This window comes from Camellia sinensis, chromosome 15, assembly GCF_055761805.1.
Source record: "Camellia sinensis isolate YWXY chromosome 15, ASM5576180v1, whole genome shotgun sequence".
NCBI lineage: Eukaryota > Viridiplantae > Streptophyta > Magnoliopsida > Ericales > Theaceae > Camellia > Camellia sinensis.
In genome coordinates, this window is record NC_138975.1 from 33,959,072 (window position 1) to 33,986,410 (window position 27,339).

General features: G+C 34.4%; 1 protein-coding gene across 1 annotated transcript; it reads left to right on the top strand.

Moving 5' to 3' along the window:
* The first annotated feature begins 1,247 nt into the window (after positions 1 to 1,247).
* Positions 1,248 to 17,572, top strand: LOC114296320 (receptor like protein 21-like). The gene is made up of 2 exons (XM_082909933.1): positions 1,248 to 1,756; positions 17,239 to 17,572. Exons 1-2 carry the CDS (start codon positions 1,297 to 1,299, stop codon positions 17,466 to 17,468), a joined length of 690 nt encoding a protein of 229 aa, XP_082766059.1. The 5' UTR covers positions 1,248 to 1,296; the 3' UTR covers positions 17,469 to 17,572.
* Positions 17,573 to 27,339: the final 9,767 nt, after the last annotated feature.

Genomic DNA, 27,339 nt, shown 5'->3' on the forward strand with positions numbered 1-27,339 from the left:
ATTCTCTACCAATCAAAATGAAAATTTCATTCACTAAAAGCAAACTTCCAAACATGGCATAAGAAGTAAATACACAAGCCTATTTATTCAACACTAGTAGTTAGGAAAGAAACTCACAACTTTTGATCTGGTGCAGTTTCGACACGAAACTTGAAGACGTGTATCATGACAAATAAGCACCATTAAAGTATAACAATTACGCATGTACACACAGTTTAATCATAAAATATTCTAAGAGTAAATCAGAAATCAATAATATAGATGTGTAGTATCTAGAAAAATCACAAAAGAAAATTTTGTATTTTATGTGAACAGGCAAACAAGAAAAAATATTCTTATGCAAATTTGTCTTAAGATTGTAGGAATAATTCCTTATGTGTACTGTGTGAAACACATAATCATTGCACTAAATATATTACCAAATTATATAAAAAATATAAGTTGAAAACAATGTAAATTGTTTGGCTAAAACCAAACCAAACCATATATAAGAACTATAAAAACTTATAAACAGATTGTATAAATCTTGAATCGATAACAATTTGATCGAGACTTGTGTTGGACACAATTTCCTTAATACAAATTCGTGCCCCGCTATGGTGCTTACGAGTTTTTATTGGACGTTTATCTTCTAAGATACAACGATCGAATTTTGCAGAAACAGCACTACCACGGCAAGTCTGGCAAATCTTACTATGTAGAATTCTTTTATAGTAAAGATAGAGTGCAGAAGAAATGATATATATATATATTTTTTAATGAATGCAATGGGGCCTGTTTATATAAATGAATTGGTAACTCTTTGAACGGTTATGGAGACTTTTCAAAAGAGTCACATCTTTTTCATGAAAAGGTACAACTAAAAAGGCATGATCCTTCTTTTAAAAGTATTCGAATTCTAAATCGAATCATGTTCAATTTTGACCCAAAAAATTAACGAATTTATTTAAATAAAATCAAATTTTACATTAAATAAATATTGTCTTAAAACTATTCTCAAATGATACATTTTAGAATTAATTTCCCATTCAACTATTAATAGTTTCCAAACCATTTTTCCAACAAGAATAATCAAAGTCCTGAGGAGGACACCCAACCATAATTATCAGCCATAGATCCACGGGATGCTTGCCACCTGTACAACCCAATCCAAGTATGTTATATCAAGCTTTGCATATACACAGCATACATTGTTATATATATACAAAGAACTAAATGTAGCATAGATTGTTATATATATACAAACTATATGTTGGTTACATTCATATAGTTCTTTTTTTTTTAATTTTTGCATAAATGGGTTGCGTTTTTCTGGGCATGTTTGGTATTATGTGGGTACTAATAGTTTTGATTCATTTCAGTGGACACAGTGGTGGTTGCTTGGAAGGAGAGAGGAGGGGTCTATTGGAATTCAAGGACTTCCTCAAATCCAACGGTGCTGATGCAGATCGTATCCTCCCTACCTGGGTTGAGAAACCAGCAGATCATCATCTGAATGAGTGCTGTGATTGGGAGAGAGTCTCATGCGATCCTACCACTGGGCACGTGACTGAGCTCTCTCTGCATAATATAAGAGATATATCAGGCGATGAATATTTTTACAGGTCTAGTGGATTTTTCGGATTTGAAGAAGATTTCAGAGAATACCACCAAAACAGAATTTGGTTCATAAATGCCTCTGTCTTCCTTCCTTTCAAAGAGCTCCGAAACCTCAACTTGTCTTATAATTTATTTAGTGGTTGGATTGACAATCAAGGTACGTAACTCTGCTAATATGATCCATGGCCCACCCGAGTTTATCCGGAATTGTGATTCATATTATAAGATTTATATTATTTATATATGGAAAATAAAATTAATTAGACATGCATAAACATATGATTAAGCCTTAATTATTTTCTAAAAGATTATGAAAATCATGCTAATTGTTTATTTTATTTATTATGAGGTTACAGATGTCCAATTAACTCGATTGTCTTAAGGTAAACTATTAATAGGTCCTCATAGTTTGACTTAAATCCCATCAAATCTTATTGAAAATAAGTCATAGTAAAATCGTCGCTAAAAATAATTTTTTTATAACGATTTTTTACACATGTCGCTAAAAATTGACAATTAATGACCTTTTTTTTTTTTGTCACGGCTTCATAAATTGTCAAACTTAGCATTAGTGATGTTTTTGTGAGATAAATTTTTTAAATTATCGTTAAAAGTTGAAAATTAGTGACATTTTTTTGTGACAACTTTTTTAAACTATTGTTAAAATTTATAATTAGTGACATTTTTTATGACAAAAATTTTAAACTGTTACTGAAAATTAATAATTAGTAACTTTTTTTTATAGTGTTTGATGAAAAATACCATTAATTATCATAGGACCTATTGGACAATAAATTTACCTATTAAGACCTATACGTAAGTTTTTTATTTTTTTTATTTTTATAAATAATCTATTTAACAAATCCCACAATATGAATACTTAAAATAATTCAAATAGATGTGGGACTGTTTATATTTTACATTTCTAAACAAATCTTAAAATGTGAGCTCCACTGAAATGGAGTCCACTCCAGGCTCTATAAAGATGATTTGAACTATTTAACTTGTAAAACTTATCAAACAATTCATGTAAAAACTAAATTAATTAGATATTAGTAGTTATATAACCAAATTATATTTGCTTTTAAAAAATTAAAAATTTATTCTCAAAATCAAATTTATGGTTAATGTTAGGTTTTATTCTTGGCAACTGCGTTTAACAAAACTCCTTTCAGTTGTGTTTATTTTCGCACTTTTATTTCAGTGAGGCTATGAGTGTTTAGATGCGAATCCAATCTGAATTGTGCCTTTTAGAGAAGTTTGTGATGCTAATGCTTTCAAGATTGCCACTTCGCTGATTATGACGGGAATCGAGCTGCCCGGTCAGCTTGCGGGGGTCCAGGGGGTATCGCCCCTTGGCGGGTCTGGGGCAGCGTCACGGCGGGGTCGAGGGGCAACGCCCCCGAAGCAAAATGCAAAAATGCATTCCAAGTTGCCTGTCCGCTCGAGCGGACATTACCATGCTCGAGCGGAGAATCCCTGGTTCCAAAAGTTTTGGTCGCCTGTAAAAGTACTGAGCTGTGTGATTTCGCGCTCGAGCAAGTTCTCTAGCACTCGATCGGACCTCTGTTATATCACGCGCATATTTTGCTGAAGCCGCTCGAGCAGGCTGTTGGGCGCTCGAGCGGAGATCGCGGGACAGATTCTATAAATTCGCGTGTTGGGTCAGATTTTAAGATAACTACTCCAGATCTTCTTTTTGGGTTCTAGGGTTTATATCTGGGGATACTTTGTGAGTTTTCTTTGATGTTTTGATTGAGTATTCAACTCATGTTTTAAAGAGTATACATCAAAGGTTTTGTTTGTTCTACAAAAGAGAGAGTTGTTCTTCGGTAGATTCTGAAGAATTTGAGCCTGAAGCTTTGGTGGATTCCGCAGTGGCTCATCGTAAAGACAATTCCGAGGTGAAGACGGGGTTGGAAGAGGCACATAGAGGTTGGTTCAATTAGGCGTGGATTCGCTAGGTAATTGAGAGTATACCTGTGTAATTCCTTTAAATCTTTTTAGTGGATTGTTTTGTGTCTATTGCCCGTGGTTTTTTAATCACAATTGGAGATGTCCAATTGTGGTTTTTTCCACGTTAAAATCGTTGTGTTGATTCGTCTTGGTTGTTTGATTGGGATTGTTATATACTGCTTAAAATTGTTACATAATCACAAATTAATATATAGGAGATTTCTAGATTTTTCAGTTAATTTTCTTTTAAAAGAAAAATGTAATATGATGACATAGTTATCTAAGTCCAACTAATTTAATTTAATTTTTTAATATATATATATAAATAATCTTCTACATATTCTATAAGGTAAATAATTTAAATCATCTTGACGTTCTATAAATAGGCCCACCCAAAAAGGACAATTAGGCTTCTTGTGTTTGGGCACAATAATATCCAAACACCATCCCGTTTGAAAATTGATTATTTAAATTAATTTTTTTATTTTTTTAAAAAATACGTATAGAAAAATAAATAGAATGATGTAATAATTTATAGTGAATTTTAAATTTTGACTACAAATTCAAGTCCCCAAATGGAGCCTATTATTAAAGTAGCAGAATTTTAAGTTAGTTTACGTTAGCTTGATATATATATGTTATTGTGGGGATATATTTTCTAAGTACCAACACGTGGCATGGTGACGCCGACGTGTGAACCGAGGTGCCACGTGTCGTGATAGTTATGCCGAGGTTATCTTGGCGAGGCCGAGGTTATCTCCAAAGATATCGGAATCTGAGATAAGCGGATAAGGGACAAGAGTCCTAGACTAAAGAGGGAACTTTGCTAAAGATAAGGATAAAGCTCTTAGGGAGTTTATCTTTATCTCTTGAAGAGTCCAAAGTAAGTATTGAATTGGAATCCATAGAAGTCAAGCTTCTAGTGGGACTAGGATTGAGTAAACTATAAAAGAGAGGCACCCCCGTGGGTCTAAGGTATGAGTTTTATGCTTTGAGCAGTAATTTTGGCAATTGATTTATCTTTGAGAGATATACTGACTTGATCGTCAGAGTGCCCCCGGGTGGTCGAAACCACCGCGGGATTCTTATATTTCTGTTGCAGGTCAGTTAGGTGCCATCTATTCTGTCAGTGCTCTCCAGCTGATTACTAAGCGGGCAGTGTGGTCGGAAAATCACCCACACACCAACAGAGCATGGGATTGAAGAAGTCAGAGGAGATCAACTGCAGGCAAAAAGTTGCTCCATGGCAGCAATGAAGTCCACTTGCAGCGTTCGAGAGCCAAAAGAGGCAGAAATTGAAAATGAGGACATGGAAGTACTACAAGACGTCGGCAAAGAACCAGCCGAGAAGAGCGAAGAGACACTAAAGAAAATCCTCGTCCAGGAGACCGACGAAGAGGGCTTCTTTCTTCTCGGCTTAGGCTTAGCCGAAGAAGAGAAAAGAGAACTGGAAGATTTTTTGAGAACAAACATAGAGGTGTTCGCCTGGACACCTTACGAAATGCCTGGCATTGACCCCGAGGTCACTTGCCACAGACTGAATGTCAACAGGTCGGCAAAACCTGTGATTCAACGAGCCAGAAGACCGACGTTGATGCACGTCAAAGCCGTAGAAAAAGAAGTAGATAGACTTCTGGAGGCCAGGGCCATCCGAGAAGTTCACTACCCAACATGGCTGTCCAACATAGTAGTGGTGAAGAAGAAGAACGGCAAATGGAGGGTTTGTGTAGACTTTACCAGCCTCAACAAAACCTGCCCCAAAGACAGCTTTCCTCTGCCCAATATTGACCAGCTCGTAGATACTACTTCAGGGCATGAAAGGATAAGTTTTCTGGATGCATACAGGGGGTACCACCAGATTGCCATTTACCCTCCAGACGAGGAGAAGACCGCGTTCATCACCCCTAAAGGCCTGTACTGTTACAAGGTAATGCCTTTTGGGTTGAAAAACGCAGGAGCAACTTACCAAAGGTTAGTAACAAAGATGTTCAAGCACCTGATTGGCAAAACGGTAGAAGTCTACATCGATGACATGGTCGTGAAGACCAAGGAATCTAAGGGTCATGTTGCCGATCTAAAAGAGGTCTTTGATATACTCAAAACATACCGGCTCCGACTCAACGCATCAAAGTGTGCATTTGGAGTTGGATCAGGTAAGTTTTTAGGGTATCTGGTAACAAGAAAGGGCATTGAGGCCAGCCCAGACCAAATCAAGGCCATCCTAGAGCTGAAGAGCCCGACGTCGGTAAAATAGGTTCAGATGCTTACTGGAAGGGCCGCAGCCCTAAATAGATTCATCAGCAGAAGCTCAGATAAGTGCAGACCCTTCTTCAACTTGGTGAAAAAAGCCACAGACTTTCTGTGGACAGAAGAATGCGAAGCCGCTTTGACCGACCTGAAGAAGTACTTGACCACAAGTCCGGTTCTTTCCAATCCAGAACCAGGGGAAGAACTGTTTTTGTACTTGGCAGTTTCAGAACACGCAGTCAGTGCAGTACTAATCCGAGAAGAAAAAGGGGAGCAAAAGGCTGTTTACTATGTAAGCAAAACCTTGGCCAGTGCAAAAACAAGGTATCTACCATTGGAGAAATTAATGCTAGCCTTAGTAACGGTTTCAAAGAAGTTGAACCATTACTTTCAGGCGCACAAGATTGTGGTCCTAACAGAGCATCCACTGAAGTCCTTGTTGCAACAAGGAGACTTAACAGGAAGGATAGCAAGATGGGCAGTAGCCCTGGGTCAGTATGACCTGGAGTTCAGGCCGAGAACAGCAATTAAAGACCAAGTTTTGGCCGACTTCGTGGCAGAATTCACGCCCGAAACCATCGAACATCGGGCTCCGTTGAGCCAGGATGAGCATTGTCCCAGCAAGCAAGGAGAATCCCAGCCAAAGGCAAAAGAGCAAAAGAAGGAAAAACTCAGACCCTGCAGCATCTACATCGGCGACTCATTCAGACTGTTTGTCGATGGAAGTTCGAACCGACAAGGAGCAGAGGTAGGAGTACTGCTGATATCTCCAGATGGAGAAATAATAGAACAATCCATCCGTTTAGGGTTCAAGGCCTCAAACAATGAAGCGAAATACGAAGCATTAATTGCAGGGCTAAACTGGCAGCAGCAGCAGAAGCAGATGAGGTAATAGTTTTTTGTGATTCACAACTTATTGTTAACCAGTCAACAGGAGAATTTGTAGACAGGGATGAAAGGATGTCGGCATATGCAAAAGAGGTCATCAGATTGGCAGCCCTATTTCAGAACTGCCGACTACTCCAAGTTAGCCGAGATAACAACACCCACGCCGACGCGTTGGCTAACCTGGCAAGTTCAATGCAGACTGGAAAAACAAGGACAATTATGATCGACTATATGTCGGGCCCGAGCATAGAACCATAGAGCACAGAGCAAGAAGCAATGTGCGTGGACTTGGGACCAAGCTGGATGGATACAATCGTTGCATTCCTAAAAGAGGAAAAGCTGCCAGAAGACCATAAGGAAGCACATAAAATCAGATTGAAGTCGGCCAGATTCAGTCTGACAGCAGAGGGCCATCTCTACAGAAGGTCCTTCACTGGACCCCTTTTATGGTGCGTACACCCTTTGCAGGTTGAAGATTTTCTTTACGAGATTCATGAAGGGATTTGTGGAAGCCACGTTGGGAGCAGATCATTAGCCCACAGGGCCATTACCCAAGGATATTGGTGGCCCTACATGCAAAAGGATGCTGAAGCCTACGTGAAGAAGTGTGAACAATGCCAAAGGTTTGTACATTTGATACATCAACCAGCTGCTGACCTGAACCCAGTATCCAGCCCTTAGCCGTTTGCCCAATGGGGCATGGATCTTGTTGGGCAACTTCCCCAGGCAACTGGGCAGAGAAAATACTTGCTGGTAGCAACAGATTACTTTACGAAGTGGATAGAGGCAGAACCTCTTGCCAAAATCCGAGATGTGGATGTCAAGAACTTTATATGGAGAAACATCATCACCAGATTTGGGATTCCAAGAGCAATAGTTGCCGACAACGGAACACAGTTTGACAGCAAACCCATCAAGAACTTTTATGCAAAATTCAAGATCAAGAATTACTTTTCAACACCAAGTTTTCCCCAAAGCAATGGGCAAGCAGAAGCATCCAACAAAGTAATTTTGGATGGAATAAAGGAGAGGCTGCAGGCAGCAAAAGGAAACTGGGTAGACGAGTTGCCCAACGTACTTTGGGCATATCGGACTACGCCGAGAAGATCAACAGGGGAATCCCCCTTTGCCATGGCTTATGGCACAGAAGCAGTCATCCCATTGGAGATCGGCATCCCAAGGATCAGAACCCAGGGAGTAGAGAATGGCACCAATGACATACTCTTAGCCCGAGATCTGGATCTTTTGGAAGAACGAAGAGAGAAAGCTGCAATTCAGCTCGCAATATACCAGCAACAACTTGCTAGAGCTTACAACAAGAAGGTGAATCCGAGAGATTTTCAAGTTGGCGACCTAGTCCTGAGAAAAGTCGTCGGCAACAAGAAAGATCCCAGAGAGGGCAAGCTTGGCCCAAACTGGGAAGGACCCTACAGAATTACTTCGGTATTAGGCAATGGAGCGTATCGGCTTGAAGATAACGAGGGCAAAGCACTGCCAAGACCTTGGAACACTTGTAATTTGAAATTCTTCTATCATTAGATGTGCAGTATTTTTGGCCGATGTCATCAATAAAATCTTTTCCTTTTTCTTTAAAACATATATGATTGATAAAGTTACATATTGGTGTTTTTGGAGACATGAATAATGAGAACCCAAGCAGAACTCAGGCTCACATTGGGGGCAGAGAGAAGACAGAGACACTTAATTCACTTGTTGAAATTTGTAGCAATTTACAAGTTGGAGTTAAGCTGATTCCTTATCTTCACTTGTTGAAATTTGTAGCAATTTACAAGTCGAAGTTAAGCCGAGATTATTCCTTATCTTTACTTGTTGAAATTTGTAGCAATTTACAAGTAGGAGTTAAGTTGATTCCTTATCTTCACTTATTGAAATTTGTAGCAATTTACAAGTCGAAGTTAAGCCGAGATTATTACTTAATTCACTTGTTGAAATTTGTAACAATTTACAAGTTGGAGTTAAGCTGATTCCTTATCTTCACTTGTTGAAATTTGTAGCAATTTACAAGTTGAAGTTAAGCCGAGATTATTCCTTATCTTCACTTGTTGAAATTTGTAGCAATTTACAAGTTGGAGTTAAGCTGATTCCTTATCTTCACTTGTTGAAATTTGTAGCAATTTACAAGTTGAAGTTAAGCCGAGATTTTTCCTTATCTTCACTTGTTAAAATTTGTAGCAATTTACAAATTAAAGTTAAGCCGAGATTACTGTTTCTCTTCACTTGTTGAAATTTGTAACAATTTACAAGTTGAAGTGAAGCCGAGGTTATAGTTTGCACACTTATAGCAATCTACAGGTTGGTCCAACCAAAGAAGATGCTTAACACTTGTTGAAATTTGTAGCAATTTACAAGATAATGTTAAACCGACATGTGATCATTTGTTGAAATTTGCAGCAATTTGCAGGTTGAGGTAAAAGCTAAGTATATTGTTTTAACACTTGTTGAAATTTGTAGCAATTTACAAGTAGATCATTGCTTAAACACTTGTTATAACTTGAGAAAAGTTTACAGTATATGATAACACTTGTTGAAATTGGTAGCAATTTACAAGTAGGTTAGAACTAAGATCACTGTCTAAACACTTGATTGAAACATTGAGAAACGTTCGCAAAGTTGACATTGAATAGTATATGTCTTACACTTGTTGAAATTTATGAAAAGTTTGCAGGTCGGTATCTTGTCGAAGTAAAGCTTATAGTTATTATACCCGAGATATGTAACCCCGAGAAGATTGCACAAAGGTGGCAAAATATGAAAGGCATACAAAATATTCCAAGTATAGAATCATGCAGAAGCAAATCAAGAGAAATTAAAAGATTAAAGCATCCATAGAAAAACAGTTGCAGGTGTGTACAAAAGAAGGCACTACGGCCTACCAGAAGTAAATTATTTTGAAATAACAAAGAAAGGCACATCGGCCATGAAAGGAAGCTTACATTGTCCAGAAAACAAAACAAAGTACAAGGGTGCAAAAGAAAAGACATGAAAGTTAAGACTTTTCAGCATCAGCAACTGGCTAGATCTGAACCTCAGAAGCCTCCTGAAGAGATACCTCGGCTTCCTTATCTGCAGTAATCTCGGCGTCGATCTCGGCAAGGGTTTCATCAACGCTCTTGCCGATTTGAGGAATGTCGGATGAACCCTGCTCCAGGGTAGCCTCCTTGCTAACTTCATCGCTATCATTATCTTGAGTCAGATCCAGGACCTGTTCATTTAGAGAAGGAGACTTAGCCCCAACAGCCTCCTTGGATTTTCTTATTAAACCTTCCTCCTCACCCCCTCCACATCTTCAGACTCAAAATCAGATTCTTCTTTAGGATGACTTGGAAGAGGAGGGGAAGGGAATGGCAGAGGGATATCATCAACTTTGCGCAATGGCGAGTCATCTGGGATGTTGAGCTTTTTGGCAAGGGCCATCCAACCAAGGGAGAAGCCCCTGTTGCATGCCTGCCTAACTTGCAGTTTGTACTCCTCAGTGACGTCGGCCATTCCTTGAGCATAAGCCTTCTCGTCAGCCTCCTTAATCTCAGCATCTTTGGTAACTAAGGCCTCCCGAAGCTCTTTTTCGGCTTGGGCCTTTTTGACCTCGGCCTCTCTCTTCTCGGCCTCAGCAACCTTCTTAATGGCCTCGGCAGATTTGGCTTTTTCCTCGGCTAGACTTTGGGCTTTGGCGGCGGCCTCAGCTTGGTCCTCTAGCTTTTTCATCTTTGATTCGAGAGTTTTGTTCTTCTTTTCCAGGGCAGAAACCTCTCTCTTCATGTCGGCCAATCTTTGTCGATTTTCAAAAGCTTGCATGGAGAGAGAGTGGGCATGTTGGATGGCATGAAAGAACACAAGGCACAAATTGTTACAAAATTTTACAAAGTAAGAGAGAAAACAAATTTCAGCATAAAGGCACTTACTTGGACAGAGCGTTGCAGCATAAAGGCGTAGTTCTCATACTTACTCATCTTGGCATTCCGCTCAAGATCGCATGGGAGAAGTAGAGCAGTACTGAGTGCCACGCCGACGCTTATATCATCGGCGCTGTCACTGGCAAGGACAGGCTTATCCTTTAGAGTGATCTTAGGTGTCCAGGGGACTTTTGGTATTCTGGAACCCGAGGTCGTCGCAGACGATGACCTCGGCTTCTTTGATTAGGTGGACTCTGATGGCTAGGCCTCAGCAGACCTTTTTGCAGAAGCATAAGCGGTTTTTTTACTCTCAGCTAATTGTGAGATGGGCAGAGCATCCTCAGCATCAACCTCAGTAGCTTTGGCCTTGGGCTGGGCCTTTTTGATTCTTTTTGGCTTTGGTGGGGGCATGGATTGAGTCGAAACAACATCAACGTCGGCAGGTAGGTCGGCTAAGAGATCTACAGCAACTGGCTTCAGGCGACCCATCTCAGCAGTTTTGACAAGTCGTCGCCGACGTTTTCTTTCTGGTATTGGGATTAAGTATGTGGTTGAAGTTAATGGTTGATTGGTTGGGTCAGATGTTGACTCTTGATCTGTTTGTGATGTAGAGGCAGTTTGAGTTGTGGCAGTAGGAGGAGAAAGGCTTTTCTGCTTTCTTTTCGGGACGTCAGGCAGAATCAATTTGTGTGTGGGAATAAAGTTTAGAAGAAGAGGTGCTTTTCTTTTGTGGACAGGCAAGTCCATGAGCTTTTTCAAGTCCTTACTAGGAACGTAAGATTGGCGAAAGTCTTTCGCTGGCTTGCGAACGTCTACAAGAAGAAACAGACATTAGAAACAGACAAAATGTTGAAGACTTGAACAGAAACAACTAAGTATTGACACTGGGCTCTTACCCTTGCCCTCTTTAATTGATCGGGGAAGAGGGTAGAGATGGGCGTCCTCGTCTGCACCAAACTCCCAGTTTCCCGAAGCGATAACATAATCATCTCCAGCCCCCTTGTTGGAGTCTGGAAGGTCGGCTACGATTTTGAATTCAGTGGACCTCGGCTTGAGGTAGTAGACGTAACCTTTTTCCTTCAGGTTAAGGGGGCACATAGTGTAACAATACTGTATATCGGCTAGGGTGATTCTGGCGTTTTCTTGTCTAGCCAAGGCGATAATACCAAAAATCACTCGATAAGAGTTTATGGCAAGTTGCACAGGGTTCAACTTGTAATAGTGCAGAATCTCGCGAAAAATGATGTTAAGTGGAAGCCGGAGTCCGCACTCAGTGAAGGCTACAATAGGGAGGGGCATGGCGTTTTCGGTAGGCATGATGGAGTCATCATCCCCAGCCAGTCTCAGGTGGACATCGGTAGGGATGGAGAACTCCTGCCTAAAGTACTCAAGTTTGGTCGGGGTATCTACCCTATGTCTCCACATACCCATAACGTCGGCCTAAAGTCAGAGGGCTAGGTTTCAGAAAGAAGGTGCTCTTAAGGGGTTATCGGGACCTCGGCGAAACCCTAGGTATATGCTGGTAAGGATTGTTTCAATTTTTTTCCTAAGAATTGATAGGTTCAATGGACAAATCCCAAACCTAAATCTATGAAGGCAAAGATTGAAAGCAAAAATTCAAGGCAGAGATCTGGAAAACAACACTGGAAACAACAAACCAGAACGCAGTTTTAGAATGAAGAACAGAAGTGGGGTTCTCAAAAGCATGAAGAAAACAAGAACTACAGAGCCAAGAACAGTGGCAAAAATGCAGTAAAGTGGTGCGACGGTGCGTGTGTTCAAAGATATGGGCAAGGGCCAAATCAAAGAATAAACACATTCAGATGAATGATTCACAAGATAGATATTTGAGCAAAGAAGTAATAATGGGAGGTTCCAGAAACAGTCAAGAATTGAAATCAAAAGGAACAGTTGCTTACCAGAAAAAATGAAGCCGATGTGAGGGCTGCCGAAGTCAACGGTAGTTACAAATGTGACAGAATGACGAAAGTTCCAACAGGAAGACAAATGCAAAGCTTGGAGCTTCAGCAATGGCGGAATCGAAAGAGCGAGTTTTAGAGAGAGAAACAGCAAATGCAAAAGTGAAGAGACGGAAAGAAAGGGGGAAAAGTTTTTGTCAAAAACTAAAAACGGCGGCAAAAGGTAATCAATGCGCCTGGAGCAGCGCATACGTCAGGCGGCGTGCGCAGAAAAAATGCAGTTTATAGGCACGTCACAAACACGGCCCAATAAGGTAAAAACGCGTGAGAGAAACGATTGAGTAAATAATGCGTGACAGCTCACTCATATGAAAAGGTTCACTGGAATTCTTGTTCTCCAAAGAGAACATGTCGGCTTGAAATAAATGATCTCGGCTGAAGAGTTTGTAAGCTAATGTATAGAAAGAGACATCGATATAGGTTCCATCACCTCAGAATGCCGGGGTAATAGAACCTAGGGGGCAGTTGTGGGGATATATTTTCTAAGTACCAACACGTGGCATGGTGATGCCGACGTGTGAGCCGAGGTGCCACGTGTCGTGATAGTTATGCCGAGGTTATCTTGGCGAGGCCGAGGTTATCTCCGAAGATATCAGAATCCAAGGTAAGCGGATAAGAGACAAGAGTCCTAGAGTAAAGAGGGAACTCTGCTAAAGATAAGGATAAAGCTCTTAGGGAGTTTATCTTTATCTCTTGAAGAGTCCAAAGTAAGTATTGAATTGGAGTCCATAGAAGTTAAGCTTCTAGTGGGATTAGGATTGAGTAAACTATAAAAGAGAGGCATTCCCGTGGGTCTAAGGTATGAGTTTTATGCTTTGAGCAGTAATTTTGGCAATTGATTTATCTTTGAGAGATATACTGACTTGATCGTCGGAGTGCCCCCGGGTGGTCGAAACTATCGCGGGATTCTTATAATTCTGTTGCAGGTCAGTCAGGTGCCATCTATTCTGCCAGTGCTCTCCAGCTGATTACTAAGCGGGCAGTGTGGTCAGAAAATCACCCCCACAGTTATTGATTTATTAGTGGGTGTATTGGTAAATCTGTAAAAATATAAATTTTATTTTGATATAAAATGTATAGTAGTAAAGATATATATATTCATTTCTTTATTGTGCCGGACTTTTTTTAAAGGGTTTTGCTAATAACCGTCCTTAGGGTTGTCAATAAGCACCATAACTGGCCAAAAAATTTGTAATTCCAATACATTTTTCACATATTCTACAATACTTTTACACAATTTTTTTAATACTAACAACAACTCTTAATATTGTTTTTAGCATATTCTCTCTTTTTTTTTTAATACCTTTTAGGGACAATTGAAACCTTTAGGTACAATTGATGATCTATCACTTTCAGTTTATATTCGTAACATATTCGTAACTTGATATACTTGACCCTTTCAATTTATATGTATATATCACAAAGAAATTATAGGGATTTTTATTGATAAATTCCATATTTATTGTACTCCATTTAATTCTGTTCATAATTTACAATTCAATTCCATATCTTCTTAAGGAGAATTACTTAACAGTTAGACAAAGAAAAAGAAAATACACAAATATGGAGGGGTGCAACTTACACCCCACCACAAATTCACTTGCACCCCACATGTTTCTTTTAATTTTTTTCTTTGCCCCAGTGTCGAGTAATTCTCCCTAACTTTTGAAATGACCAAAAAAATCCTATCTTCAAATTTGGAAAGGGAACCTCAATTCAATATGTAACTTAATTATAATATGGGAAAATAACCAATATGTCCTATTTTACTCATAAGATTACTGTAACTAAGTCCTATCTTTCATAAAATATTCCCAAAAAGTTCATTAGTCCATAATGATGTATGTTATCTCAATTTTACCACTCATTAATATGAACACCAATTTATAAATATTTTTAATTTAAGTAAAGTAATATTTTTTAATTTTAGAAAATATGATATTATATTTAAAAAGAATGGGGTATTTATTCATAAATCTCTCTTTACCTACTTATGTTTCACTTAGTTTACATTATTTTCTTATATTTCAATAAGTCTAATGGGTGACATAGTTATCAAAATATCCGTAATAATAATATGGTGAAGTGCGCATTAATGTTTATATTGACAATATATATGTTTCATGATGTGAACATTCACACTGTCAAATTTGTCTATTTATTTTTATTTTATAAAATTACATATTCAAGTGAGATCTTATCTTATAGATTTCGAAAACTAGGTTTCAAAAATATAAATTTCATAAAAAATATATATATGTACAACAAAAATTATGAATTTTTAAATTTTAATATATAAAAAGTACAAAATAGTTCAAAATATTGCACACCAAGTTGTTAGTGGTTCAATACAAGAATATATGTTATGGACTAATTGGGACACAAGTATTTGAAAGAGAATTTCTAATAAATTTTCCTAAAATAAATCATAAGCCACAATGAAAAAATTATCAATAAGTTCTATTTTGTTTTGAAAATTACTATTGAGTTATATCAAATTTTGATTTTAACAAATACTTTTTTTATTTATTATAATTGTTATAAAAAAAATTCAATTGTTCATAATAGTAATTTTATCTTTCTCATTGAAATATGAACCAAAAAGTTTAAAAAATAATTTTAATTTACTTTTAGTTGTTCAAATTAAATGAATTTTCATAAACAAAACTATAAATATAAGATCCGTCAACTATCTCATGATTGAGAAATACATAAATTTTTCATAGTATTATTTTTCTTAGCTCTTTGTAATTTTAATAGAATTTAGCCTTTTAGATATTTTTTTTTCGCTAAAAGAATTCATAATTTGGAATAATATGTTATACTATACTTGATTCGATTAAATTGTTATTTGTGATTTTTCTAATATAATATTAATAATTTTACAATTAAAATTTTAAATTTTAATTAAGTTAAAATTATTTATAAAATTGTTATTCATATTAAATAAAAGTAAAATTGGGATAAAATACACCATTCATATTAAATAAAAGTAAAATTGGGATTGTTCATTAGACAATAAAGAAAACAAGCTATTTTTTATAAAGCGTAGATTTTCTATTTATCTTCATCATTTTTGGCCGATGGATTTACGTAATTTTTTTGGAAATTCAGTACCAAACAAATTATAATTTATTCAAAAACTTATTTTTAAAGAAATTTCATATATTCGGCACTGTGTTTTTAAATTATTTGACATTGTTCATTATTTATTATCAAAACAAATTATTTATGTTTGACTTTATATTTTCGAACATTTTTTTTTTAACTTCTTTATATTCCAATTCTGAAAAAAAAAAAACTATTCAGTATTATATTTCTAAACAAATTACATATGTTTGGAAATTTGTTTCCAAATAAATTAAATTTTGTTCAATATTAAATATTCAATATATATATATATACATGACTATGTGTTTTTGTACCTTTAAAATTTTAACTTCTAACTTCATGGGGTGTACTAAAAATATTTTATATGATTTTTGGGATATAATGGGTATTATTTGGAATGTCCAAACTAATAGAATAAATTTTAGTATAGGGACCAATTTTTTTGGGGTAAATAGAGGCACCCTATAATCATGTAAACAACTTATATGATAACTCTTATGTGGTTGTGCAGCACCTTTGTGGTGTGAGATTTTGGATTCAACTCTTAAGGAGAAGAGTTTGATACCCTTTGTGGTGATATTTATTTCTTTCCCATTATAGGGATTGTTTGTGATTAGTAGTTGTTGGGCTTGGGTTTGGGCTTGGTGGACTTGGTTTATTAGTTGACTTTCTAACTATTGTGGGATAGTAGTCTATTTGATGATGTAATATTTCATATATTTGTAATTATTCTTCTATCGATTGACAAGAAAAAAAAAATATGACGAGACTTTATTGATTAAGAAAAAAATTACAAAATCTAATGAAATACAAGTACATCAAATAGGATTTATGGGTAAAAATCTCTAAATTAAATCAGGCTAAAGCCTCATATTATAAGTTCACCATTGAAGAGATGCCACCTCAATTAACTTATGCATATTATTAGATTTATTTATATACAGGTCCTGATTAATAAATTTATCACTACAAATTTAGTCATAAAAATAAAAGAGGTTGACATCAATAGGACTTAATGGGTAATTTATCCTGACTTATTTGGTCATATTACTTCTTCATTTTTTGCATATTTTTTTATAATAAGCCAAAAAACCAGTTTGTAAGTCACTTCCCAAAACAATCCAAGTCTATTTTAATGATCTAAATTGTAAACTTTTTAAAGTTTATCGGGTAAAACATATTTAGAAAAATCAAATTAATTGGATATCAATAGTCCTTCCATTAAATCATATTTGTATAAAAAATAAATGATAAATGCAATTTGAATATATAAATGTGATTTGATAAATAAAAAAAAAAAAAAAACCTACTGATAAATTATATTTGTATTATAAAAAATAAATGACTACTTTTAACATTATAATTGTCATCTATTTTTTTTATTAAAACAAATATAATTTTATCTAATCATTTAAATTTTCAGTTAAATAATCTATTTAACCAATCTTAAAAAATTGACAATCCATATTGCCAAAGTTAGCTGAAAAAAACCAACCCGTATAAAAATTTATGTTTTATTGTGATGGAATGGAAGTTTGTTTTTGCAGGATCTGAAGGGTTGTCAAGTTTGAGGAAGCTGGAGAAGTTGGATCTTGGTTCCAATCTCTTCAATGACAGTAATATATTTCGATGTTTGGGTGCTCTCGCTTCAATTAAGACTTTGATTGTTAGTTACAATTCCTTGGGTGGATACTTCCCTGCACATGGCACGTTTTCCCTCCATGCCTTTTCCGGGGGCTCCTACAATTCTGTTCTATGTCTCTGTTTTTATATATAGAGAGAGATTCTTTAATTATATATATAGTTTACGGAAAATTATTCAATACTCTCAAAACACTATGTGACTATACTTCAAGCCAATCACTAATTACTTAATCCTATATTGTTTCTCTATCCCCAACATAAATTGTGGCCCCTTATGCTTCTCCACTAATCAAAATCTTATAAAATATCACGTATCTATACTTTGTCAATACTGGATAATGACCCATAGTTTACTTATATATATTCTTAGTGCAGATTTAGTAACATTGAGAAACTTGGAAACGCTGGATATAGGCAACAATCGTTATCTTGGCTGTCTCCCAATGCAAGGTACGTGGCACAATAACTATATCTATCTATGTTTTTATTGTCAAATTAGTGGGAAAATATTATGAACTCCAAATGAATTTCTAAATAATCTACCAAACCTCTCATATAGTGTTCCACCCGTGCTATGTATGGATTATGTTTACAATTATTTGTATATATGTGAATTGTGATTTTTAAATTTTTTTTTTTTTTTTTTTTTTTTTTTTTTTTGCATAGGAAAAGGAATATAACAAATACGACATATCTTTAATCAATTATTTTATGTTTGCTTTTATTCAAAATTAAAAAATAATGTACGGAAAAAATTTATAACTAAATTAAGAAAAAATTTATTTTTAACGACATTTTTCTACTTCTATGTAAATACTTAAAAAAATAAACTTGAAAAAGTTAGTCAATATAATATTATACATTAAGCAAAAAAATATGGTTAGCAATTATGCTTACATAAATTTACTATAGTTTTAATTTCAATTTCTTTAAAAAAAAAAAAAAACTTTTTTAAAAACATTTTATTTAGCTAGTACCAAATAGAATTTTCTTAGCAAAAAGGAAAGTTATAAAATTTTGTTGTAAATTTTCAAATATTTATTATTAAATATTCTATTCTACTTATTTGTTTGCTTTCTTGCTTTGGGAGTTTTGATTTTTGATCTTTGCTTCACATTCATCAATTTGTTTTATTTATTTATTTTTCTTCTTATTTGATTTTTGCATCATATTTGTTTTATAGTGCATCTCCGAGTCTATTAGTGAAAATATCATACACTTAAAATGCACAAAATTAAAATATATAGAAAAAAAGAGTAAGTAATTGTCCAAAACTAAAACTACTTTAAGGAAAAATAAAAAATAAAGACAAAAATGAAATTGTTTAAAATATAAAATGATTTATTTATTTATTTTTAAAAATAAACTATTAAAGAAAAAAAAGAAAACTATATATATAAAAAAAATATAGAAACTAAACATAAAATATAATACAAAAAATAAATAAATTATAGGATTTTTAAGAAGTGAGACTCACAAACAAATTTTGTAAAATATCGTCTATTCATATACTTTTTATGTATATTTTTTATACTTCTAATCCCAAGAATGACATTGAAATAGTCTGCACTTTTTGCATTAGGTCCATCTAATAGCTTTAGCAAACACAGATGTAATAAATTTCAGAACACAAAACACAAATAATTGTGAGACAAAATATCTAAAAAAATGGAAGCAACGTTCAATAATGAAGTAGAAGTACACCTGGCGTTTTATTTGGAGGTATAACCAAATAAATCGTCATAGAAGGGGAAGACAACCTTTATTTTTCATCACAAAAATTACATAACTCAATATATAATTTTAATGTCTCAGACTCTTCCGCACATCCAATTCTCTATCAAAATTAGAATGAATGCATGAACCAAAAAAAGGGGAACATTTGAGAAGACAATGATATGTGATTTGAGACCTTTCAATTGCTGAATTCTATTAATTAACAGTTATTAGGCTTCAATGGTCGGACTTCTAACATTTATTACTCATTAAAGTTGGGTTCTTTGGTTTCATCTATATTCACTTGATAATTTGAGAGTGGATACATGTCAAGCCTTTACACAAACACTTAGCACATTTTTTTAGCATTATTAATGAAATGTATAGTGTAATTTTTTTTTCTCTTTTTTTTTTTTCTTGCAATTGCGACCTGTCATTTTTTTAATAAAAAATTATATTTTTTTAGATATTTTTTTAAAATACAAAGTATTTTTTCAAGATTTTTTTATAAAAATAATTTAACAATCCCATCACTAACCATAGTGTATGAAAAAAGTTGAAAGGGGTGTGGTAGTAAGTATGTGAGAAGTCAAAAAGGCTTATGGGTTAGGAGAAGTCAATAAATGCTGATGTTTTTTTTTTAAATAAAAAAATTAAAAAATTAATATTAGAATATTGGAGCTTCCACAAGGCTTGTGGGTTAGAAACCCCATTTTCCTTATATAATATATAGATATAGATAGATAGATAGATAGATAGATAGATAGATAGATAGGGTTGAGAAAAAAATTGAAAAACCCTCAAACCAAACCAATCTAGATTGTATAGTTTGGTTTGATTTTCTCAATACACAGTTCAGTCTTGATTATTAAAATAAATAAAACTTATTTTATGGTTTAGTCCATAACTTCATAATTAGACCATTTAGATATGTATATATATATATATATATAAAATTTATTAAGCATCCAAATATTAGTATTAAATATATATGCATAAGTTGTAATTTTTTATTCTTCAAAGTTTGTTGTTATATCTAAACAATTACCTAAACAGAATTCTAAAAATCGTGATTCCAAATCATATCAAATTAGGGTTTACTGATTTGGTTCTAAAATTTTCATGATTTAGTTTGGTTTCAAATTTCATAGAACCATAAGTAATTGTTTACTCTTAAATTGAACCAATCCAAACCACTTTTAATGAAATAGCATTGTGCATGATAAATAACAAAATATGCAAGTAGTTTATTGATAATTAATAATATATGGAAAGAGGAGAAGAAAAACATGACTGTTGACCTCTTTGGCACTGACATTTTTGTCCTCCTTTCCCAATTTTGTGACATGGTTTTGGTGGTAGACTTGTAAAAGAATTTAGTTGCTACATATTTTTATGTTGTATTTGGATCTTGAATTTGTAAAGGTATTTTTTATACTATATGTTGTTAAATGAAATTTTAAAATTTTATTGTAATGGAAATTATTATTTTGCAAAATGGAATGTTGCATTTTAATATAAACATTCGGAGACAGTGCTATTGTGTTTATATCTTGCTATGTGGATGTTTTGAGCTATGTTACATGGACTCGAGTCTGAGTATCATGTGAAGGTTTGTATCCAAACATTAGACCTTCATAAATTAAAATTTAGGATATTGGGATACATATCCAAATTTAGATATAGGTATGGATGAGTAATATACACATAATACATACATATATATATATATTGCATATTATATAATTTTCTTAGATGAGACGAGATGTTGTAAATTATGTAGAAATGTACTTGAAATTAAATAAGATTTAGGAAAAATATGAAATTTCTTTATCTAATTTATGTGAGGCTAAAATTATTGTTTTCCTAGCAATTTTGAGTTTATTCTTCTTCATATATCGTCACAAATTAAATTATTCAAGTGTCTAAATTGTCAACAAAACCTTAAATCAAAGCATAAAGTAATAGAAAAGGAGAAAAAATAAAGAGAAAGACCATAATCAAGAGCGAGATTGACTGAGAGGGGAGGAGAAGACCTGGTTTGGTCTTGCTATTGCCGAAATCTAAAAACCATGAGTTCACAACGTGCAATTAGGGCCACGAAAATGAAGATCAGGCCTTCTGTAGTCTTCTTCTAGGTATTATGGGTGATTCTATTTATGCACCACATTTTGTCTTAGTACATACCATTTGTGTCGTTCAAATATTAACTTCCAAACAAAATATAAATCTTCGAATATCTACTTCTGAACAAAATACAAATGTTCGGATAGCAACTATTGAACATGATTTTTGTTTGAACAAATAATTTTGTTTAGAAGTTGAGATTTGAAAATTTTATTTTTGATTGAAAGTTGATATCCAAACGACACAAATGGTGTATGGTGAGATAAAATATGGCGTAGGAATAGAATTACCCAGGTATTATCTTCTTTGGTTGTCGAAAAGTGACATAGCAGAATGCACACAAAACTAGATATCATTTCAGTAGACACAGATCTTGAATCCACAAGAAAGAAACCCTTGAATCTACAAGAAAAATAGAGTAACTTGAAAATTATATTGATAGAGAATGTCCTTGCCTCTAGGCTTACATGACTATTTATACCAGATAAAGTCTAGGTCACGAAGCATACTTGGAGACCAAGTAATATAAGAAACTAATTAACTAGGATAGTACTAGTCTTGGACACCAACTATACTTGGAGACCAAATAATATAAGAAAGTAACTAGTTAGGATATTCTTTGGTAACCAAGGAAATTATATTCTTTAATAAAAAATCTTGCTATAAAGCATGGACACTTCAAAATAGGTGCCATAGCGGTGTCGGACACAGGGACACACGCCAGACACGTTGGCGTGTCCCATTTTTTGTTTTTTGTTTTTGGTATGGGACACGACAGGGGACACGTCGAGGTCAAAAAGCCCTAATTGAATCGCTGTTTCTTGTCTCCAGAGCTCTAATTGAAGCCCTAATCAAAGAGAAGCAAAGACCTACACTACAAGAAAACACACCTTTGGCGACTAAATTTTTAGTCGCCAAAAGTCCTTTTTTAGTCGCCAAATGTTGAATTTTCACTTTCCCCGACTAAATATTTTAGTCACTGGTTTTGTCGCGAATACCTTTGGCGACCTAAAAACTATTAGTCGGCAATATACAGGTCTTCAGCGGCCAAAGAATTTGTCACTAATAGTCAATTCCATTTTTGGAAATTATACATTTAGCAACTAAACTTTTAGTCGCCAATAGTGAATTTTTTTTTTATTATTTATACATTTGCCGACTAAACTTTTCGTCGCCAATAGCCAACCTTTTGGCGACCACAGACTTTAGTCGCCAAAAGCATTTTTCAGAAAAAAAAAAAAAGAAAATTGCCTCTGTTGTTCCCAAGTTTCAAACCACCAACCTCCCAACATTCTCAACCTTTACCAACACTCTCTTCCCACTACGCCACTACAACATCACATGAATATTAATGCAACATATATTATTTATATACTATATTGACCGGTATTAATACAAAACTATATATATAAAAATAATTATTTTTATTTAATATATTTTATGTAAAAAATAAATTATTTACTAAAAAAAACTTTTGGCAACTAAATCTGAATTTTAGTCGCGAATTCTATATTTTTTGGCTACTAAATTCTTGTTTGTCGCTAAAAGAATTAAATCCCGCCTAAGGATAGCACTTTTGGCGACTAAACTGAATTTTAGTCGCCAAAACCTCTACTTTGGGCGACTAAACTGTATTTTAGTCAGCAATTCTTGACTTTTAGCTACTAAATTTTTTTTAGTAGCCAAAAAGCTTCACTTTTGGCTACGAAATTGATTTTTGTCGGTAAAAAACGTATAATCGGCGACCAAATTATTTTTTAGTCGCCAAAACCTATACTTTTGGCTACTAAATGTTTTTAGTCGCCAAAAACCTTCACTTTTGGCTACTAAAATTTTTTTAGTCGCTAAAACCCCTACATTCGGCGACTAAACTAACTTTTAGTCGCTAAAACCCACACATTTGGCTACTAAACTGTTTTAGTCGCCAAAAGTGTTCGATTTTGGCGACTAATTGAATTTTAGTTGCCAATTCTGCTACTTTCAGCGACGAAAAATCAATTTTTAGTCGCGAAATCTGCTTTTTCTTATAGTGCTAGTTGAAGCCCTAATCAAAAAACCCTAATCAAAGAGAAGAAGAGACCTAATCTAGAATTAGAAGGGGAAAAAAAAAAAAAAAAAAAGAGAAGAGAAAAGCGAACCTGTGATTCTCTTGACTCTGTCTATCGTTTGTCGTCCCTTGCCTCCTCAATCTTCATTTTTTTTTTTTTTTGTCGATCTCCATTCATCGAGCGAAATCGATTGCCAATCTCATCTCTCGCTTCTCTCTCTCTCTCTCTCTCTCTCTCTCTCGTCTCTTTTGTCTCTCTTGTTTATTCTATATATATATACACAATAATAAATATATATACAATAGAAAATAATAAATATATAACATTTTTTAAATATCATATTGTCACGACCCAAACTCGCCCCTATAGGTTTAGCGCTGTAACCAGCCAATAATCTATGATTACCAAAGGTCTTCTTAACAATAATGACAATAACACAATAATGGGGCTGGCGGAAGCCAAACAAGAATAAAAAATAACATCCAATGAGCTGTGAGGACTTAAATAAACAACACAAACTTTCATATACTTATATACACAACCACTTAAGTCCATAAAACTCTTATATCTAGAATAAGACACAAGTTAGGCAATTAAATCCCATTATCAAAACAACACAAACAAAAGTCTTAACAAAAGCTCCATGACATTTCCATAACATTAGATCACAATATAGATGGGCAAACTTTGAATCACCCTAAAGCCTTGACTCATGATGTTTTGGAACCTCGCGGTGAGACACGGTAGCTGGCTTGACAAAACAGGGTTTGGGTCGACACCGCTAACTCTGATCTGATGTCCGATCACCTACATATATATAATAAACAGTAAGCTAGAGCCCAATGAATAACAACTGTATAAATGGGTTATGAATGATGTCCTTACAATAATTAAAATAGTCAATTCATGAATAGATCAATTTCTCAATCAATGTTTCATATCATATCAATCATTTCGATTCATAATAGTAATACGTGGTACATCTAATAGCAGAATAATCAATAAGTCTTAATGACCGAACAATCATTTGATGGTCATCAATGCAATAACAATAGTTCCAAGGATTGGAACTGACAGAGATCTCTATAACAATAACAATAACAATAGCAATAGCAATAACAATACATTGTGGATGCCACAAAGCATAGTTCAGAACATAGGACAATCATTCATCAATAAACATTATCAATTCAGTAAAATAATACATTTGTATTAATCACAAAATAATTATAATAGAACATAGCTTTATAACAGTGTTATTCACAGTGGGCTCCCTGAAACATATGCTAAAGATGCACTAAAGATGCGGCGTTTGATCTAACAAATAAATTCAAGCACAATAATTCAATTACATTCATATCTTTAGCCAATTTTATTTGATTCCGTTGTTTACTTATTCAATTTCCATTCGTCTTCACTCGTTCGGTTCTAACTTTTCGTTCATTCATTCCAATGCACTCATGAGATGCAAATGCACAAGCAAAACATTTTAAAACTACGTAAACGATGGCTTGGAAGGTAGAAAAATGATACGAAGACAAAACCCGAGCTTGACCAAAACCGCACGTGTTGGATGCCTAATCTGTACATGCAGATCATAACAGATTCTGTGCCCTGTATTTCGAAATTTTGTTTCATGTGTGAAGCTCAAAGTTTGCAATTTCAACCTCATTTTTATGTATTTCACTCCCAAAAACTCATGTAAACATGATAGAATTTGGGCCTTCAACATCATATAGGAATCAAACTTGAAATCATCTCCCAAATCTTCCAGTTTGAGGAAAGATTAAAACTTCAATGAAATTACAAAACATAAATCATGTGTTGTGAAGCTTCAATTGTAAAACCCAAGAAGAAATCCTTTGGCAACTTTAGAAATTCATGAGACTCATGCAATAAATTATGTATAAAACAACAATATCATGTATATAAACAAGATCAAGCCATGCATGTTGAGTTTTGAGAATTAAATCATCTAATTTCCCAATTTTTTTTTTAAATGATTATATACTCTCAACTCCAATTTCTCTCCATGAATTCTTAATTACTCATGAATTTCCCCTTCAATTTTGAAAACCATGCAAGAAAATAAATGTATGATCACGAAATTCAAGAAAACATGCTATGCATGGTGAATTTGAGAGTTAATTTCCTTTAATTCTTGCCATGTGTGCTTATATATGCTTTCTAGGGTCAAATACAACACAACACATCCTCATTCAACTTCAATTCCATGAGATCATGGGTGCATCAACCTTATTTCAAGAAATTAGAAGAAGATTCATACCTTAGATGGTTAATTTGGAGAAGATTTGCTTGATTTCCCTTCAATTTTCTTTGATTCTTCTTCTCCATCTCTTCCTTCCTCTCTTTCTCGAGCACTCTCTTTTCCTCTCCAGATTTTCTTTTCTTTCTTTCTATTTCTTCTTATTGAGTCCAAGAGGCTCATATTCATATATATATATATATATATAATATTTAATTAAATCAAATTAATTCATTCTGAATCAGATTTTTATACAACATCATATTAAGTCCTAAAAATCATGATGATTATAATTATGTACTCCATTATGGTTTCTCAAGCCTCTAAGGCCTTCCATTTGCAGTGTAAAGTTGCAATTAAACCACCCAAACACACGTTAGCAAAGCAGACGAAATAAAATTTCAATTAACCTTTCCAATTGGGTGTAAAAATGTCAATTAGCCTATTCATATTCCCAATTTCAATTTCTGAACCCACCAAGACTGTTAATTTTAGTTTCAAAGTTGTACCTCAACAGATAATTCTCTAATTTGGATAAATATGCACAAATTAAACTAGGCACTTTGCATAATTAATCATTAATACATAATTAATAATAATAAAAAATATATAAATAGAATACACATTTTGGGGTCATTACAGTCTCCCCACCTTAAGAAGTTTGGTCCTTCCAACTTATCTTACTTTGTATTAAGTTTGGATTAAATATCCCAGTGTCATACCATTATCTTTTTCTTTATTCAACGATCGTAACAAGTATATAATTCATTCCTTAGTCATTTGGCAGTTCACAATTCAATTCAATCATTCAATCCAGTGGTTCATCACAGTCGTCCAGAGTTATACAGATGTCATTAACGTATAAATTATACCCATAGAGTAAGCTCAGAATAATAAATGCAATATTGAAGGAGTCAATCGCATGATGTTCATAATTTATGTATCCCATAGACTCAACAATAAACTACGGTAACGCAGCAGTAACCATTTGCTCAGTCAATCAATCGCAGTCATTCAGAAGTTATTAGAATTATAAAGTAGGATCATGCTTCAATTCCATGGCAGCAAATTCCAAGTATAGAAACATGGTAGGAATTATTCTCTTAATCAAACAATCTCATGATAGTACAGTAATACGGGCACAATTAATCACAGGTCGCACATTGTTCATATATTCCCATAACATGACTTCCAAAATTTGATAATACCCAAGCAACCAATTCCTATCATAATACCTGTGTGCTCAAATAGTCTATAGTAAATATTCAAATGTTGTTCGTACACTCAGTTTCAAATCAATCCATCGTTGACAGTCTACATAAAGTTTTCAAAGTGCGGTAAATATTCAAACCAAATTCAAGTTTTCAGTCTATCAATTCCTTTAATCATTCAATATGAAAAATCTAGAAATCCACTAGATGTTGATTTGTGATTATGTATCAATTTTAAGTAGAATATGACAATCCCAATCAAACAATCAAACAATCAAGACAAAGAAACACAACGATTTAACGTGGAAAAAACCACAATTGGACACCTCCAACTGTGATCAAAAAACCACGGGCAACAGCCACAAGAACAATCCACTAAGAAGATTTAAAGGAATTACACAGGTATACTCTCAATTACCTAGCGAATCCACAACGCCTAATTGAACCAACCTTTATGTGCCTCTTCCAACCCCATCTTCACCACGGAATTGTCTTTCTGATGAGCCACTCCGGATTCCACCAAAGCTTCAGGCTCGAATTCTTCAGAATCCACAACTGAAGAATAATTCTCTCTTTTGTGTATAACAAACAAACCTTTGAAGTACTCTCTTTAGATCATGAGTTGAATACTCAATA